Raw genomic sequence first — 16,086 nt, 5'->3', positions numbered from 1 at the left:
ATAAATTGTGGTAGGTACCTGAATGATATATTCTTTATAACTCTGTGTGTCTGAAATCCAAAAAGACAATCAATATAGCACACAAAGGCTAATGATGTTTTAAGTAATCAAGCTGATAATTAGTTGAATCTGAAAATGTGATGTTATCCCCAACACTGGTGACTTTAATGGTACTTTTAGACCCCAGATCTTACACTATTAGGTTGAGACATATGAAATTGCTGGATTTGTTGTAGGTGAAAAAATTAGGTATTAACAACTCCATATCATTCAAACTAATATAAAGTTCTCTACATGAAAGCAAAAAAAAAAAAAAAAAGAAATTGTTCGTGCTTATCCCAAGCATTTACTATAAAGTGGTCTACATTTAATGGCAAGACTAAGTAAACAGGAAAATAAAACTGAAGTAGAAAAGATCACTTGTCAATGGATGAAAAATGAAGATAAACTATCCAGTATACAAATTCTATAACTTAGGAATATTTATCACACAAAATGTGGTCCAACTAGTGTCCTTTGATTTCAAGTAGTATTACTTACTTCTTTTTAAAAGTAGTTACACATATTAACAAATCGGTAAAAGATCCCTGTTAGGCACAGCATTTATACATATAAAAATTGAAGTTCAGAGAAGAAAGACACCTTGTCCAAGGTTAAATATGCAGTAAGCAGTCAAAACAGTTAAAACCAAATCCAAGTCCTGCTCCAAACAGCCACAATTAATCAGAAGTTCAACAAAGAGATTTTTATTTACTTCCAAAAATTACAAAAGAAAGAATTAATGACAATGATATAGAACTGTTTTCCTTCTCATTTCCTAACGATTTCAATGTAAAACAATTTCAGTATCATTCATATAGTTATGTTATAATCTAGTTATTTTTGTAATACAAAATTCATTTCCTAAAAACATATTATACAAAGTGATTAAGTTACTAGGTTAGCTCATAAAAGCCAATGCAATTTTTAATTTAACTAGAAAACTATACTCTTTCCATACCACTGAACTAAGAAAATAACACTACATAAGCAATCTCTTAATCTCCTCCCCCTTTTCTTAAAAAAGTACTAGTACTTTTACAAAAAGGTTTAAATTACAAAGAATATTGAAAGAGTTTTGAGGACCATACTGAAGCAAACTTGGAGGCACTGTGCAAAATTTTCAAAGGTAGTAACAATGAGATTTTACTGAGTAAATACCACTCTTAAGAATCATCACAAAATCAAGATAAATAATGCAAGACAGGGAGCGATCTTCTGAGATAACAGAGGAAGAAACTGGAAGAAAAGGATTCAGAAAAGACAAATGTGAGAACTGCTGCAGAATTAACAGTGACACTACACTGCACACTGACAGGCAGAAGAAAGTGCAAAACTGCATAGGACCAGCCCCACCAGCAAGCTGACTCCCTCCCCAAGCTGCAAGGTCTCTGTGCAGAGGGGTAAGTGAGGGAAACCACTGAGAAATGGATGGGACTGGCAAGAGGGAGTATTAAGTCATCTGGGTGGTTTCCATATAAGTTAGGCATTTTTAATTCAAGAAATACAACTACTGAAATCTACCTAGGCCCACAATTAATGTCTTATATATTCTCATTTTTGCTTCCTTCTGATTAGTAAAGACAAATGACGTGCTACCCCACATCTCCTTTTTCAGTTATAAATGACACCCTGGATAGTCACAATCATCTAATGCCAGACGTCTCCAGTTGGTCTGCTCTCCTCAGCAGGGTCCACCACAAGGAAATCAGCTTCCAGGACACACGCACATTATACCATTAGAGACAGGAGAGGGTGGGGAGACCAACCTGCCTCCGCATTCAGCTCCTCTAGAAGCCCGCTGGTCCTCCAGGTAGCTCCTGTGTCCTGGCCTCCTACAGAATTACTGTGCTCTTGAACTACTGCAGCCGCCAATAAATTGTCCACATTTACCACTTCTGGGTCAGAGTTGGTGTCAGACAAATCATAATGAGCTACAACTGGAGGTCCATCTAAGGAGGAAAGAAAATGTATACTTGTATCTAACTTGCGGGGTGAAAAATATTTCTGCAACTAAGAGCCCTCTAAATGCCAACTGTCTTTATTTTATTATTCTATCTGGTCAGAAAAGCTGCACTTTATACATCTAATATTTTGTACATGATGTGAAAGTGGGAAAGATAACCCAAGGTTACAAAGATGAGGGACACATTTAGGAAGGAGAAAAAGGAGTGTTATGAAGAACGAAGACAAGACTATACCAAACAAACTTACACTGAATTTGTGTTATACTCCTAAAGAGCAAAAGATTAAGAAAAAGGGGAAGACTCCACAGAGAAACTGAAGCTGATTTTTCTAAAGGAAAAAACTGATGCAAACTATTAAAACTCAATTTATATTTTTTAAGAGAATGAATCTAGTCCCTTCTCTTAGTAGCTAATACTAAAAGTCCCTCGTAGATTCAGAGAACAAAATCAAACACGTATTTTCCTACTTTCAAAGTTAATAAGAGCTCTACATGACTGATGTGTCTATTTCCAGTAAAGCCCTTTTATAATATCAAGGATTTCAAATTTCAAATTTTACAGCATTTTACAAAAAGACAATATTCACAAAATCATCTTCAGGATTTTGCTTTGGATGTCTTATGAGCTACCCCACATGGGGTACCCATGGAAATAACTTTCCTGAGAAAGACAACCAGCTCACACTCCAAGGAAATTATACACAACCTTATGGGTTATTTTAAAGGATGATATTATAGTTCTTGCTGGAAAAATTAAGATATCCTTTCTACCTTCAAATCACCCTAAATAGCTGAAAAAGGTAGCTGAGTTCCAAAATAACTTCCTGGCAGTGATTCATGCTAAAATAATTCAATATTCATGCTTGTAGAGTAGATACATGCTTTAAAATGCTAATGCTACCCTTTTTCTAATATAATAGCAAAAACAGAGAAATTAAGGAATGCTATTTCTCCCCAACAGCTATTTATGAAGTACAGGCAGATTATTTATTTCCATAAAGATTTTTTAACATCACCCAACAAATTAACATTAAACACACCTATTTTATGAACTGTTGATATGAAGGAATACATATGCCAATGAATCATTAAACTAGAACACAATGAAGGATTACTGTTTTAATACAAACATCCATTGTGTAAATTGTCACTGAACAAAACATGAACACATTTGGGGTATTTAATCCCTTAAAAACTAAGTTCCCAAACCACAGGCTTATGTAGCAACATTTTAAAAATAAAAAGTGACCAAACATAAAGGCAAATGAGTTAAGTGCTACTGTATAAAGAAGACATGTCACAAATGAAATTCTGACGATGACAATTTCAGTTGCCTATTTAAAAATAATGTCCAATTCCCCAAAAGGGTAAATCAAATTCATAGAATACAACAGTGTAGTCTCAGTATCAGTTGGTAACAGATTTTAGTTTAAATAGCAAAAAAGTAGCTCATGTTTGAGGTTTTTCTTTTCTACAAAAGAAAAGAAAGCTGTATAATTTATGGAGTTCTCGTCAGAGTTCAAAATGATTATAATGGAATCAATATACTATGTGATATCCAATTACTTAGGTGCAGAAGATATAAGGGTCAAGTACAATATTGACTATTTGACCAAATGTTCTATTTTTAAAAGGGCTTTATTGTTTTATGTTTGTAAAAAAAATTAAGTGATTTAAAATTTATGTCACTAATACCATTCACAACTTCATGTCCTCACACCCATCCCCCACAATCACCAAATTGAGGCAACAGGTCAACAGTCAAGTCAAAATTGTACCACTCCTACACGTATAATCATGCAAAAGTATAAGTGTATATGTACATGCAGAATAACATCACCTACCCATGGAAATAACTTGTCTCAAAGTCTTCATCAGTAGGAAATATAAGCATAAACTTGTTATCTGGCTTCATTCTTGTATCTTCCATATTTCCAAACAGCACACTTTATAGCTTAGCTTAAATTTAGTATTCATCATGAACAAAGCAGTATTTTTATATTTTAATTACACTTAAAAGTTAAAATAAATTGTCAGTGCCATTTCTCATTTCCATTATATTCAAATAATGACAAGTCATACTATACAAACTTTAACAAAATAAAGGAATGGTTGCCTTTCCAACTTTTGTCTCCCAAAAAGAAACCACAATTAATGATCTTATGTTCAAAGTTCATCTTATACTTATCATTAGCAAACCAAGATTAAGTAAGATATGTTTAAAGCTCTTAGCATCAGGCTTGGACTCTGTATACAACCACTAAGTGAATATTAGCTAACTGATGGTGACAATTTGTAATATTCTTTTAAAAAGTGATTCTTGCTGCACAACATTAAGAGACAGTGAAGATCCTATGGTGATTTTACCTGCCTTTTAAAAGAAGTATTTCTTGAAGTTTAAAAAAGAAAGAAAATTAAACCACTAGGAGCTAGGAAAATTCAGCACATTACTTACAGAAACAGCTATGTGCTTCCAATTTGACTATTAATTCATTACAGGATGAAATAAAACATGGAGATACTCTTCTTCCTCTCACTTGATTATTCCTTTATGCAGTTAAAACAATTACACTGCTACTGAGATTATTTTGATTTTCAAGAACATCAAAATAGTCACTTCAAGTAATGTTACAGATGGAAACATTTCCAATTTAAAACTTAGTCATTAATGTTAAGTACACCCCAGGTTTATAACATTTAAGATAATCTAAACTGCCATTCTCTCATTATCTGACTTCAATGTCTATCACAAGCTTAAAACATATTCATAAAAATGAACTTACTAGTTTTCTACAGCCATTAAAAGAATTTCTCTATAAAGGCAAATTTTACATAGTTAATAACTATTCAGTTCTGTGGTTAATCCAAGTACTGTTTTTCCTCCTGGCTGAAATACTTTGAAATTTTTGCTGTTTGCTAGACTTACAAAGCAAGAAAAATTAAAGGCAGAGAAATCCACTACTTTTTAATTTAAGAACATCAACTTGTTCATTTTACACTAGAAATATGTATCCTCTCACTCACCTCCTAGCCTATAAATAGGTTCTAATACCAAAATACAGATGTATCTGTGTCATCACACATTTCTGATACAGTGAGGTTTACCCTTTTATGATCTTCGACCTTCTATATTATGGTAATCAAAACTTAATTTTTGAATTGGTTTTCTTTCAGTCAAATATGTTCTGAATCTCACGGAAACAATTTCAATCGCAAAGCAAAGCAAAACCTAGTATTCTTTACTACGTTTATCCCTGACAAACCCCTTTTCAAATTTTAGAACCAAAAAGCACAAAATCTTAAAACTATGCAAAGCAATAATTTATCACTCTTGTTTTTACAGATGAGATATTTGAGTCCTAGTAGATTCCTAGTCCTAGTCCAGAAGAGATACATTTGTTCTCAGTGTTGAGGGAACAGGGAATACACAGGAGGGAGACTGGAGCAGCATAGGAAGTACACAGATTTTTGGCAGCAAACACATAGGTTGAAGTCCTGCCTACTACCAGTTTCTTCACAGGGTTATGGTGAGGGTTAAAGAAGACATAATCCAAGACATAATAGGAGTTCAAGTACTGGTCTGGTCCATTGCCCCAACTTTCCATTATGTCCTACTTCATTATTTGGTAATCTTAGCATGTAAACTATGTTGTACACAGCCTGCATGCAAACAGCTGTAGGAAAATATTACTGCCTGGGCCTGGTGCCTTATACTGGTCATAGTAGATCAACCAAATTTGTTAAGTAAATGCTTTGCAGGGATTAATGAGGTTATCACAAACGGGGTTTTATATTTTTATCTTTGTTTGAAGTGAAATGTCAGCTTGGATGTATTCATATAAAAGTGTTTCAAAACCAGAGACCATTTTGGATTATTTCACACTTAGCATCATCCTTGCCTACAGAGCCCTTCCACTCACACAAGTGTTATCAGTCTCTCAGTATGAAGTCTAATGAGATATGGGAAAAAGAAGTTCCTCTTATATCCCAGACACCTAGCAATCTCACTCATCCTTCTCTACTGCTAAGTCTCAGGCCCAAGGAAAGGTGCGACAATGGACTAATAATGGTTTAACCTTTGACTCCCATTTATAGCTCTAATACTACAAGCCCAGAGAAAATTCCTTCTCTCCTCCCTACTACAGCCAATCTCCCAAAAGCCCTAAGAGAGAAAAACTTACCTTGTTGCTACCAAAGGACCCTATACAGTCATTTGCCCCAGTCATTAAAGGGCATAGGCTCAGCACCATTACTACGTCAAGAGAAAGGGGAGAGGGTGGAAATCACACTCAACCTCAATCCAGATGAGATTCAAGACAGTTACACCTGAAGGAAGAGTTCTTAGAAATTACCTAGCCAAGGGGACTAATAAGAAGGGGGAATATGTGTGTGGTAGCCAGGTGAGGGAAAAAAGTGTGGGGGAATAAAGTGTGGGCATGAGGGACTGAGGGAAAGGGCAAAGCACAAGAGCTGCAGAAGGGAATCTGTATTTTGGTAGAACCTACCCAAGAAAAAAAAAAAGCTTTTCATTACATACCAAAATATTTACCAAGATGAAAATTTGTATTTGCAAATGATAAAAAGTAGTTAAAAGGTGAAGAGGGGAGTCTAGTAAACATAATGTTCTTCATGTAACTGTAGATTAATAATAACAAAATGAACTTTTAAAAAAAGTAGTTAAAAGAACACTTATGCTGTATTTTTATTAGTATCAATCAATCAAAAAATACATATCCATAGAACAATTTGGATAAATAGAAAAGTCATTTTCAATGCATTTCTTGAAAAGATGAATAATTACAGCAACCAGGAAAGAAAAAAGGTACACAGAAAAACTGCAAAACTGCCATCTCTAGGAAGTTTAAAATATCAAAAACTGTGTGTATATTTTCTTCAATATCATAAAGCTATTTCAGTATAGAGAAAAATGTCTGAGAATATAAGGTTAAATGGAAATGAAATGTAGTAATATGCACTGAAATTTTATGTTTAGGAGTTAAGTCATTTTTAAAATAAAACTAAATCAGTGTCTATTTAGGCTTTTTCTATTATACTCATCTCAATTATTAAAAACTTGGACATAAAATTTCCAAAGTGTAAATAAAGTTTCAAGGATTAGATTATATCTGCCCTTATATCATACTGGTAAATGATAGGTTATTCTGTCCAGAAATTTCTGTCCAGAAATTTCAACTATGATACTGATGAACAGCTAATTTTGAAAGGATGAAAGAAGAGGTCAGAACAAATATTCAAGATTATCAAAGTAGTTAAAAAGTTGATCACAAGAGAGAAAATTTAACTTTAACCTCTCACCACTAACTACAGAGCTGGGAAGACAATCAAGAGAGGTTATTTAAAAAATAATTCAGGTAATTTATGTGGATATTCAAAGGAATCTGTAAATACAGAAAACGAGATTTGAAGAGGTCGCCATTTTTTCAATTTACCTTCCTATTTCAGGGACAAATACACAACACACTGCTTCGAGGACTGAGATCTACAAACAGCTAAAATATCTGCACTACATTCACAAAGGAAGGACACAAAAATTAGATGTGACTTACCCATAACCCCATGCCTATCTTTCCCTCTAAAGATATATCCAACTTTTTGATTACTCCTCAAAATAGTCTGAATGTTATTACTTTCCAAATAATCTCCAACTTTAAGGGTAACTTACTAAGACATATAAAGGAAAAGAATCTCAACCTTTTATGTTAACATTGGTATTTTGTTATTTTCGTTTTCAAGGCACAAATTTAAAAAAATAACAAAATTATCCCCAAAACATGTAAAATCTATCATTAGTTATACTAACGACAAATTAATACCTTTCATTTCATTACAGAGAAGCCCCTTTATTGACTCAGGAACACTTAATGTGGATCAACTACAGAAAATGATTAATATGGAAAATGCTATCCTCAACAGAGGAACAAGAAACATTTCTTTTTAAATTTTTTATTTATCTAGTTTAGTTGTTACACTTCAAATGCAGTCAAGTAAAAGATATAAAGAAAATTCAATAAAATAAAAATTATAGTAATCTGGTAGCATTCTTCCCAAATCTTAAAGTTATAATATGAATAAAGCTTCATAACCAAAGAATAAGGTTCTTCACTTTTTTGGGTATCTTCTATTATGTGGTGTGGCAATTTAATATAGTATAAAAAGATCTACTCAATACTAGTAAACTAACAGTTTGGTTTCAAACCCCACTAACCTCTAAAAACAGAAATAAAGAAAAAAAATGAAAAGTATAGAAACTTGGAAATTATTCATGTTGTTTACAATTTATATACTCATACAACTGTTTTAGACAAAAAGTTTCATCTGTACAATGACTGAGGGTATATATACCATTTTTGGAGAGGATTTTGAGGAGAATTTTTCTTTGAAAACAGTTTTTATGGAACAAATTTAATAACAAATTTAATAAATTTGCTGAAATTATTTTGCTACTGTACCTCTGACAATGGGGGCATTTCACAAAATCTTTTTCACTGTGCCCTAACTGTACCATTAAATAATACCTCACTGTACCATTTAAATAATACAAACAGAACAGAGAGAAAATCAATAGAGGCTAAACAAAATACAGTCAAAACTTTAGAAAGTCATTATTATGCTCAGTGACTGCAATGGGGTGTGCAGGGAACTTGACAACATGGCTGTGACCACAATGTTGTTCATGTGAAACCTTCATAAGATTGTATATCAATGATACATTAATTTAAAAAAAAAAGTCATCTTCTGTAAGGTAACTTGCTTATAATTTGTTAACTCTAAACAAATGATAGCATGAATCCTGTTTATCATTTTTCCTATAATTTTCAGGCAACTGTACCATTAGGTAAATTCAGCTGTAGAGTAAAAATGGAAATTATCAGTAATGCCAATTTGGGTGCTTTGCTCAACAAAAGGATTCACTATAGCATTTCTTTCATTAATAAGCATATTTAATACATTTAAATGATTTCATTTATAATCATCTAACTTTCATACAGATTTTAGGTAATAAGTCTTGTATAAATTGAGATACATTTAAACCCAGAGACCTGGATTTCTGCTGTTAAATCTGTATAAGAAGGAAATTGACAGAAGCAATGAAGCAAAATAAATTAGTTCTTGTATGTTTTTACTCAGACTGCTAGTGAAACAAGAGGTCCAAAACCTTTATTTGATAATTTAAAAAAGATAACTTTTTTCCTCCAATTTAACTGCCTTAACCTAGGTTTACATGTGAGCAACTTTTTCTTCTTACATACATTTAGGAAACAATGAATGAATATTATATTAATGACCTGAATCCATTAAAATCCCTGTAGACTATTGCTTAGTTATCTGTGTCCAGCAACTTGTCAAACATAACACTAATAAAAACACAGAATTATTTTTACTTCAGAATTCTGGTGGTATGTGCACACAAATCATGTAACATCCTTGAGACTAGGATCATTCCTCTAACTTAGTAACAAAAAAACAGGCTTTTCTCTGGAGCACCAAAATGACAGAATCCTTTATTCTACTTCTAAGTTAAAACAGAACACTTCGTGAAAAATATTAAATCCTAAGAAATTAAATTTACTGTGTTCTAAAATAACATTTTATTTGAGCTTTAATTATATCACTAATAAGGCATGACTGTGTGCATCTATACAGAAGAATTATTATCTCATAAATAGGTCAACCAGATCATTCTGATCTGCTGGATAAATTCTCTTAAAATGAGAAGTCTAATGTCCTAGAACACTGAAGTAGTACAAACCAGGCACAAGGCAGTCTGTAGATAGATTATCCAAAAACACATCTACCTTTAGTGAGGGCATAATGCCCCCTTCTAAATATCAGCAACTGAATTCCATATGTGAGAAATGACATAATCTAGATTCAGGGTATTATTCTTAAATGAAAAGCTTTTCAATCATATCTACATTAATGTTACAGTCTGAAAGAAGTTTCTTCCCAGTATTAGCCCTTCATATACCAAGAAAGTCCAAATAGGATACATTCCTTATCCTCCTTAAAATTCTAGGAAAATTAAGGGAATCCAAAAGAATTTAAGGGAAGACCACTAGGTACTTTTAAAACAATACCTATATAAAAATGCCACCATGTAATCCAAAAGTAATTCCCATTTTTTAGTATTAGCACTTGCAAGTACAGTAGTTCCCCACCCTCCCCACCCCACAACATTTGCAGTTTCCCTTCCCACATTTTCAGGTACCCACAGTCAAGCCACAGTCTAGAAGCAGATGATCCTCCTCCTGACACATCATCAGAAGGTCAGTAGTAGCCTAACACTAGGTCACAATGCCTATATCATTTACCTCACTTGATTTCATTACACAGGCAGTTTATCATCTCAGAGGCAGCATCTCACATCATCACAAGGGCAAGTACAGTAAGATATTTTGAGACAGACCACACTCACTTTTATTACAGTATATTGTTATAATTGCTATTATTAGTTATTGTTAATCTCTTACTGTGCCTAATTTACAAATTAAACTTTATCATAGGTATGGATGTATAGGAAAAAACATAATATACATAGGGTTCAGTACTATCTGTGGTTTCAGGAATCCATTGGGGGTCTTAGAATGTAACCCTATTGATAAGAGAGAACTACATTATCTTAGGAATACAGACTTGGTCTCAGTTAAAGAGAATTCAATAATCCATTCAATTCAATAATCCAATTAATTCAATAATCTACAGTCATGTAAAAAAATGTATTAAAACTTCAAATATTCAACACTTCTTCAAAAAAAATTTTTTTTTTGCATCAGGAACTTTTCAATTGTGCAATGTAGGAAAGGTATAACCATTTTAAAGCACAACTCATATAAAAACCTACTGTTTTTCAAAACAATACTACTTAAGACAGCAACACATATTCAAGGCACTACTGAGAAACTGAAAATCAGGATAAAATTTGTATGTATGTTTCTGCTATAAAATTATTCTTAAGGTTAAACTCTCCAAACCACAAAATGTCACATTTTATTTAGAATAAATTTTAGTATTTTGGCATATATTCTATGAATTATATCAATATATTCTGGTGTTCTTTTTCTACCAAAACCTCTCTATGTCCTTACCCAAAATTATGTAGAAAAGTCTTCCTCAAATTATTATACTTAATGCCTTCTCAAATATTCAAAATATTATTACCTTGAATATAAATTATTACAATCTATGTTTGATAATTAAATTCAATTGAAACTTTTCTTAAAGGCAAAAAAAAAATCTGAAGACATCCTCAATTATTTAATAACAAAAATTAGAATATATCCAGTCAATACTAGGAATAATCTATGTCATTCTTAAAAGATAAAGTCGTATTTTCTTTTAAAAAATAAAAAGCATTTCAGTACATGCTTAATATGTCAATTACACCATGAAACAAAAAGAAACATGTTAAGTGCTTGAGGCAGCTTAGACATGCACAGAAAAGTAGTCATGTTAATATGCTAGACATCAACATTTTCTTATGTCTAGAAGGCCATGTCTAACAAAATCTGTGATCCCAGGAAGAAGCTGAAGACATAATAAACTTCCCTGAAAACATCTCAACTTCAAGTAAAGATTATAGATTAGTTAAAATCTGGTCATCCAAAACCAATATGGTCATTCCATTGACATAAAACTTAATTTTTAAAGAATATTAGCTGAAATAGTTTACAAATGTTACACTCACGTAAGTTATAATAAACCCCTATATGTTTTATGGTGAAAATTCATACTAACATTACGTAAGGTGCTACCATATGTTAAGAAATTTATTGCCAAGTTGCACTGGTGTTCAAACCTTACCCCTATTTGTCAAGTATTAAGTTCAGGAAATCTGACAGTCATTACACAATAAAGAAACTTCTAGTCTTTTTCATCAATTTACACATATATTCTTAAATAAGAACTTAGCAAATTAACAATCTTTTCCCCCAGAGTTAACTCCCAATTCTCATACATCAAGTTCTAAAAAGGAAAACTAAATCACATAGTTATTTTTCAGTTCAAAACTAGAAAAGGAAAAAAACTGGCTCTATTATGGTTACTTTATAAGTTGCAAATATTTAAATACAGAACAAAATAGAAAAAGTGGTGACAATTTTTGAGTAAAGTTAAATTAAAATAAATTACAGCTCTTGATTTTTATGTACATAACTCTAAATATACCTCCTAGCCTTCCTCTTACAGAGAATTAGATTTTTTCCTAAGTTGTTATTTCATTATATATTAATTAATCTTTTCAAATTGAGAAATTATTAAGTTATAAATTTGGAGGAAAAGACTAATTTTTATTGTAAGTAAATCCAGTAGAAATCACATTAAAAAAAAGTTAGTGTTAGAACATATCTTACTGAAAAAATTCCATCCTAATTTAGCTGTTTCTCACAATATTTCTACCAACCCAGAAAAAATAAATTACCAATATTTCCCAATGGTAAGCCACACATAAAAACAGCTATCATGTTGCAAGACTTACAATCCTGTGATATTTTCTCCCCTTTGACACACTCCACGGGTCCTTTAACATACCAAAGGGACACTTATTTTTAGTCTAGTGATTTACAACAAAATTTAATTGGTAGTACATTAGCTAATACAGTTATTCTCTAGCAACGTAAAAAACCACTTGATACATATCCTTAATAGAGTGACCATTTCATATGTATCCTCTAGAGGTACCCTTTACATCAGGGTACTGGCAATTTCACTAGATGATGGCTGCCAGATTATTGCCTCAGGCACTGAACTTTAAGTCAAAGCTCAAGATAAATATTCAACAATCAAGCAATGAAAAACAGTACTTTTCTCATGCATAAAGTTAAACTCCAGTCTAATTTGCCTTCTCTTTAGGATCTTGTATAATAGGTACAGAGTATATAGTTGCTCAAAAATTCATTAATTCTTCCTGCATGCAAATGCTATTTAACGTTTTGATTCATTAAAGACTAGTAACAAATTAGTTCATTAAATTACATATGGAAGAATGATATACAAATGTTCATGCAGTACATTCATTCCTGATCTTGAGAGTGGAAATAATTACTCCACTGGAATTGATTCCACCCCTCAACCCCCAACCCAACTGGAATCAGAAGGGAGTCAACAGTGTTTGTACAGAATAAATACCAAGAGATTCTCAAGGAATTGAATACTTACCTATTTGGATTCACCAAGATTCCCTACTATATTTTTGGCTTGGAAAAAACAAAGATGAGGATAACTCCTATTATCATATAAATATGGTTCTATGTTCCAACCATAAGAAACAAAACTCAAGTTAAAATTTATCAAATTCTGCTGCTGCTCTGAATGTCTAATTTTTTAAAAACAAATGATTATAATTTTTAAATTATCATAAAAAGAAACTTACAATGGGCAAAAAGCATATTCTTTTCTATACAATCCAAAAAGCAGTCGACACAACTAATTTTGTGATAGACTCACAGGATGTTCTATAATATTTCTATTTCCTGCAAAGTTAATTAGAAAACTGTAGAAGTCTTTGGAGTTTCTACTGTATTGTCAACATTTTGACAAGTCACATAAGAAGCAAAGGGCTGCTGAGCAGTTCTTGGGAATCTGGCATCTGCATATAAGCATCTGTTTGAGTGATGGGGGTAATTCTTTGGCCAACTAGTTACATTTTACATTCCCTGGGTTCCAGTAGCTACTTGTTCTCTTCTCCAGCGTCAAGGTGAGTTAACTTTTCCATCCTCATGCAGACCTCCTCTGTCTGCCTCTGCATCCTGGAAAAACAGCTCATAGCCACTTCTGGGACACTGCCTATGCAGCTCCTATCACACACAGCACCCCTGACAAGTAATACTGTAATTTCCTGGGTGCTCCTTCAGATCTCCCAGCATGACTGAAGTCAGCTTTAAAGACATTGAATCCATTTGATAAAACACCATTAATTCAGAAAACTGTATTTTTATTAACATGCTTATTCAGGAAAATGGCATAAGCATTACTAAGAACAGTCACATGGCTAAAGCACTAATAAGCAGCACTTAATTAACCAATTCTAAGAAAAATGAAAGAACTAATACAACACTACCATTTGCACAGTTTCAATATATCTTCCAGCTAATGTGTATTCTGTTACTATACAATTAACTATTAATCTATAACAGTGGTTCTTAACTTTTGCTGAACAAATAAAAACCTGGAATGATTTAACAAATACCCAAACGTAGGTAGGCTCCCAGGCACTGGAGGTTTGTTTTGTTTTAAGCCTCCCAGATGATTTTAATGCACAGGCTTGGCTGAGATTCACCATATCCTTGAATATTTTTACAGCTTTGACTTTAAATTCTACAAGTTGTTTTGGCAATTGATCTATAATAAATCAGTATACAGTAATTCTCAGCTGATCGATGCTTACCAAATGCTCTTGTTTTGAGAAAAAATTCCTTATGGAAACCCACATAAAGAATATAATACACAATTCATGTATACCTCTGGATCAGCTTTTTACAAACCCTCATCTGTGCAAGGTGCTAAAAGATCTGACTCAAAACAAAAAAAAAATTGTTAAGTTTGGGATATGCTACAAATTATAACCTCCCCCTCTGTGGAGCACATTAATGGCTCTGAGTTATCCTACAGTAAAGAAACATTGTTTCCACAAGATCCAGCACTTACCAAATGGGTACAGCTATTAATATCCAGTAAAAGTGGTTTCACAGTTTACAATATGCTCTCTTATATATAGTGTTTTATCCTTGAACTAGACCAAATCATCTTTGGTTTGGGTCTCAAATAAAACTAAAACTAATTATACAGAACTCTTCATTTCTTCAGGGAGCTATTAAAAATGTTATCTCCTCAGACCACTCTTGACGATAGTATCTAAAATAACTATTCTACCACATTCCTAGTCAATCTTTATATTTTATATCCTGCTTTATTAATTGTTCGTAGCATGTATTCCTACCTGATAGCATATGAGGAATTCGTTTATTATCTGTCTAAAGATTAAGTTCCATGAGGGCAGAGACTTAACATTTTCATTGTTGCATTCCCAATGCTGCATATTAAATACACAAATATTTGCTAAATAAATGAATGATTGATGGAATCAATCCGTCTTAGCCTTACACCAACTACCTATACCAAGAAGTCATAATGAACAACCCTATGAAAGACTCTCTTGTATTTATCCCAGGGTATTTCTGAAAATGTGGTTCACTCTCATAGTGGCTTTTTACAAAGATAAAGAAGAAAAATTTCCCAAGTCTCAGTATCAAGAATAGCAGTGTTCCTCCTAGACAATGAAAACTGTTTAGTCATGCCACCTCTTTTCAATGCCTAAAAGGCTATGGTACAAATTTTTAGCCCAATCCTTTAGAGCAAATAAAAACCTCATTAAGTTTATTGTTTTTTTGTAACCTTCCCTCTAACTTCATTTTATTCCTTTTCTTATGATTATTCCATCCCTTTCTTCACATTCAAAAAAAAATCTTGTTTATATGAAAACTGCCCCCAGGAAAACATACCCTTCCCCAAAGAGCAGTATATTTAGCTTATGGAGAATTAAATGGAATGCAAAAAATACTGAACTCTTATTTAGTTCATATTTAATATTAAACTCTTCATGTTTACCCATTTTAAGTGCTGGGTAAACTTGAGTGTGTTGAACAGGATGGCTACTTTGATCTGTTTCAGCTTCTGGCATTGCTTATTATTCAATGAACACTGGAATGTAGATATTTAAAAGCTTAATTCAGAAAATGGTGTGAGAATACTTATGCTAGGACAGTGAGGAAAGCTGCAGACTCATAAAGATGACTATCAGCAATAAACACAGATAAGCAAGACATTTTTAAGTCTTAAACACAGGGACCAATTATACATCCATCAAAAACCCATAGAATGCATACCAAGAGTGAATCCTAATGTAAGCTATGGACTCTGAGTGATAATGATATGTCAATGTAGGTTCATCGGCTTTAACAAATATACCACTCTGGGGGGGAGGGGGTATTCATAGTAGAGGAGGCTGCACATATGATGAGGGCAGGAAGTATATGGGAAATCTCCATACCTTCTGCTCAATTTTG

General features: G+C 32.8%; 1 protein-coding gene across 7 annotated transcripts in view; it reads right to left on the bottom strand.

The window, feature by feature from the left end:
• Positions 1-16,086, bottom strand: part of ARK2N (arkadia (RNF111) N-terminal like PKA signaling regulator 2N) — a 74,543-nt gene that overhangs the window by 18,059 nt on the left and 40,398 nt on the right. For 6 of the 7 annotated variants that reach the window (XR_012121210.1, XR_012121211.1, XM_073212991.1 and 3 more), the window contains exon 3: positions 1,809-1,991. The exons of the other annotated variant lie outside the window; for it this stretch is intronic. Coding sequence is in view for 4 of the 6 variants with exons in the window: in XM_073212991.1 (XP_073069092.1) it covers positions 1,809-1,991 (183 nt within the window). In the remaining 2 variants the exon portion in view is untranslated. The remainder of the gene's footprint in view (positions 1-1,808; positions 1,992-16,086) is intronic. 7 annotated transcript variants of the gene reach the window in all.

Source organism: Manis javanica, chromosome 9 (genome assembly GCF_040802235.1).
Source record: "Manis javanica isolate MJ-LG chromosome 9, MJ_LKY, whole genome shotgun sequence".
NCBI lineage: Eukaryota > Metazoa > Chordata > Mammalia > Pholidota > Manidae > Manis > Manis javanica.
The sequence above is the reverse complement of the archived record's forward strand: the minus strand, read 5'-3'. Positions and strand labels throughout refer to the sequence as shown.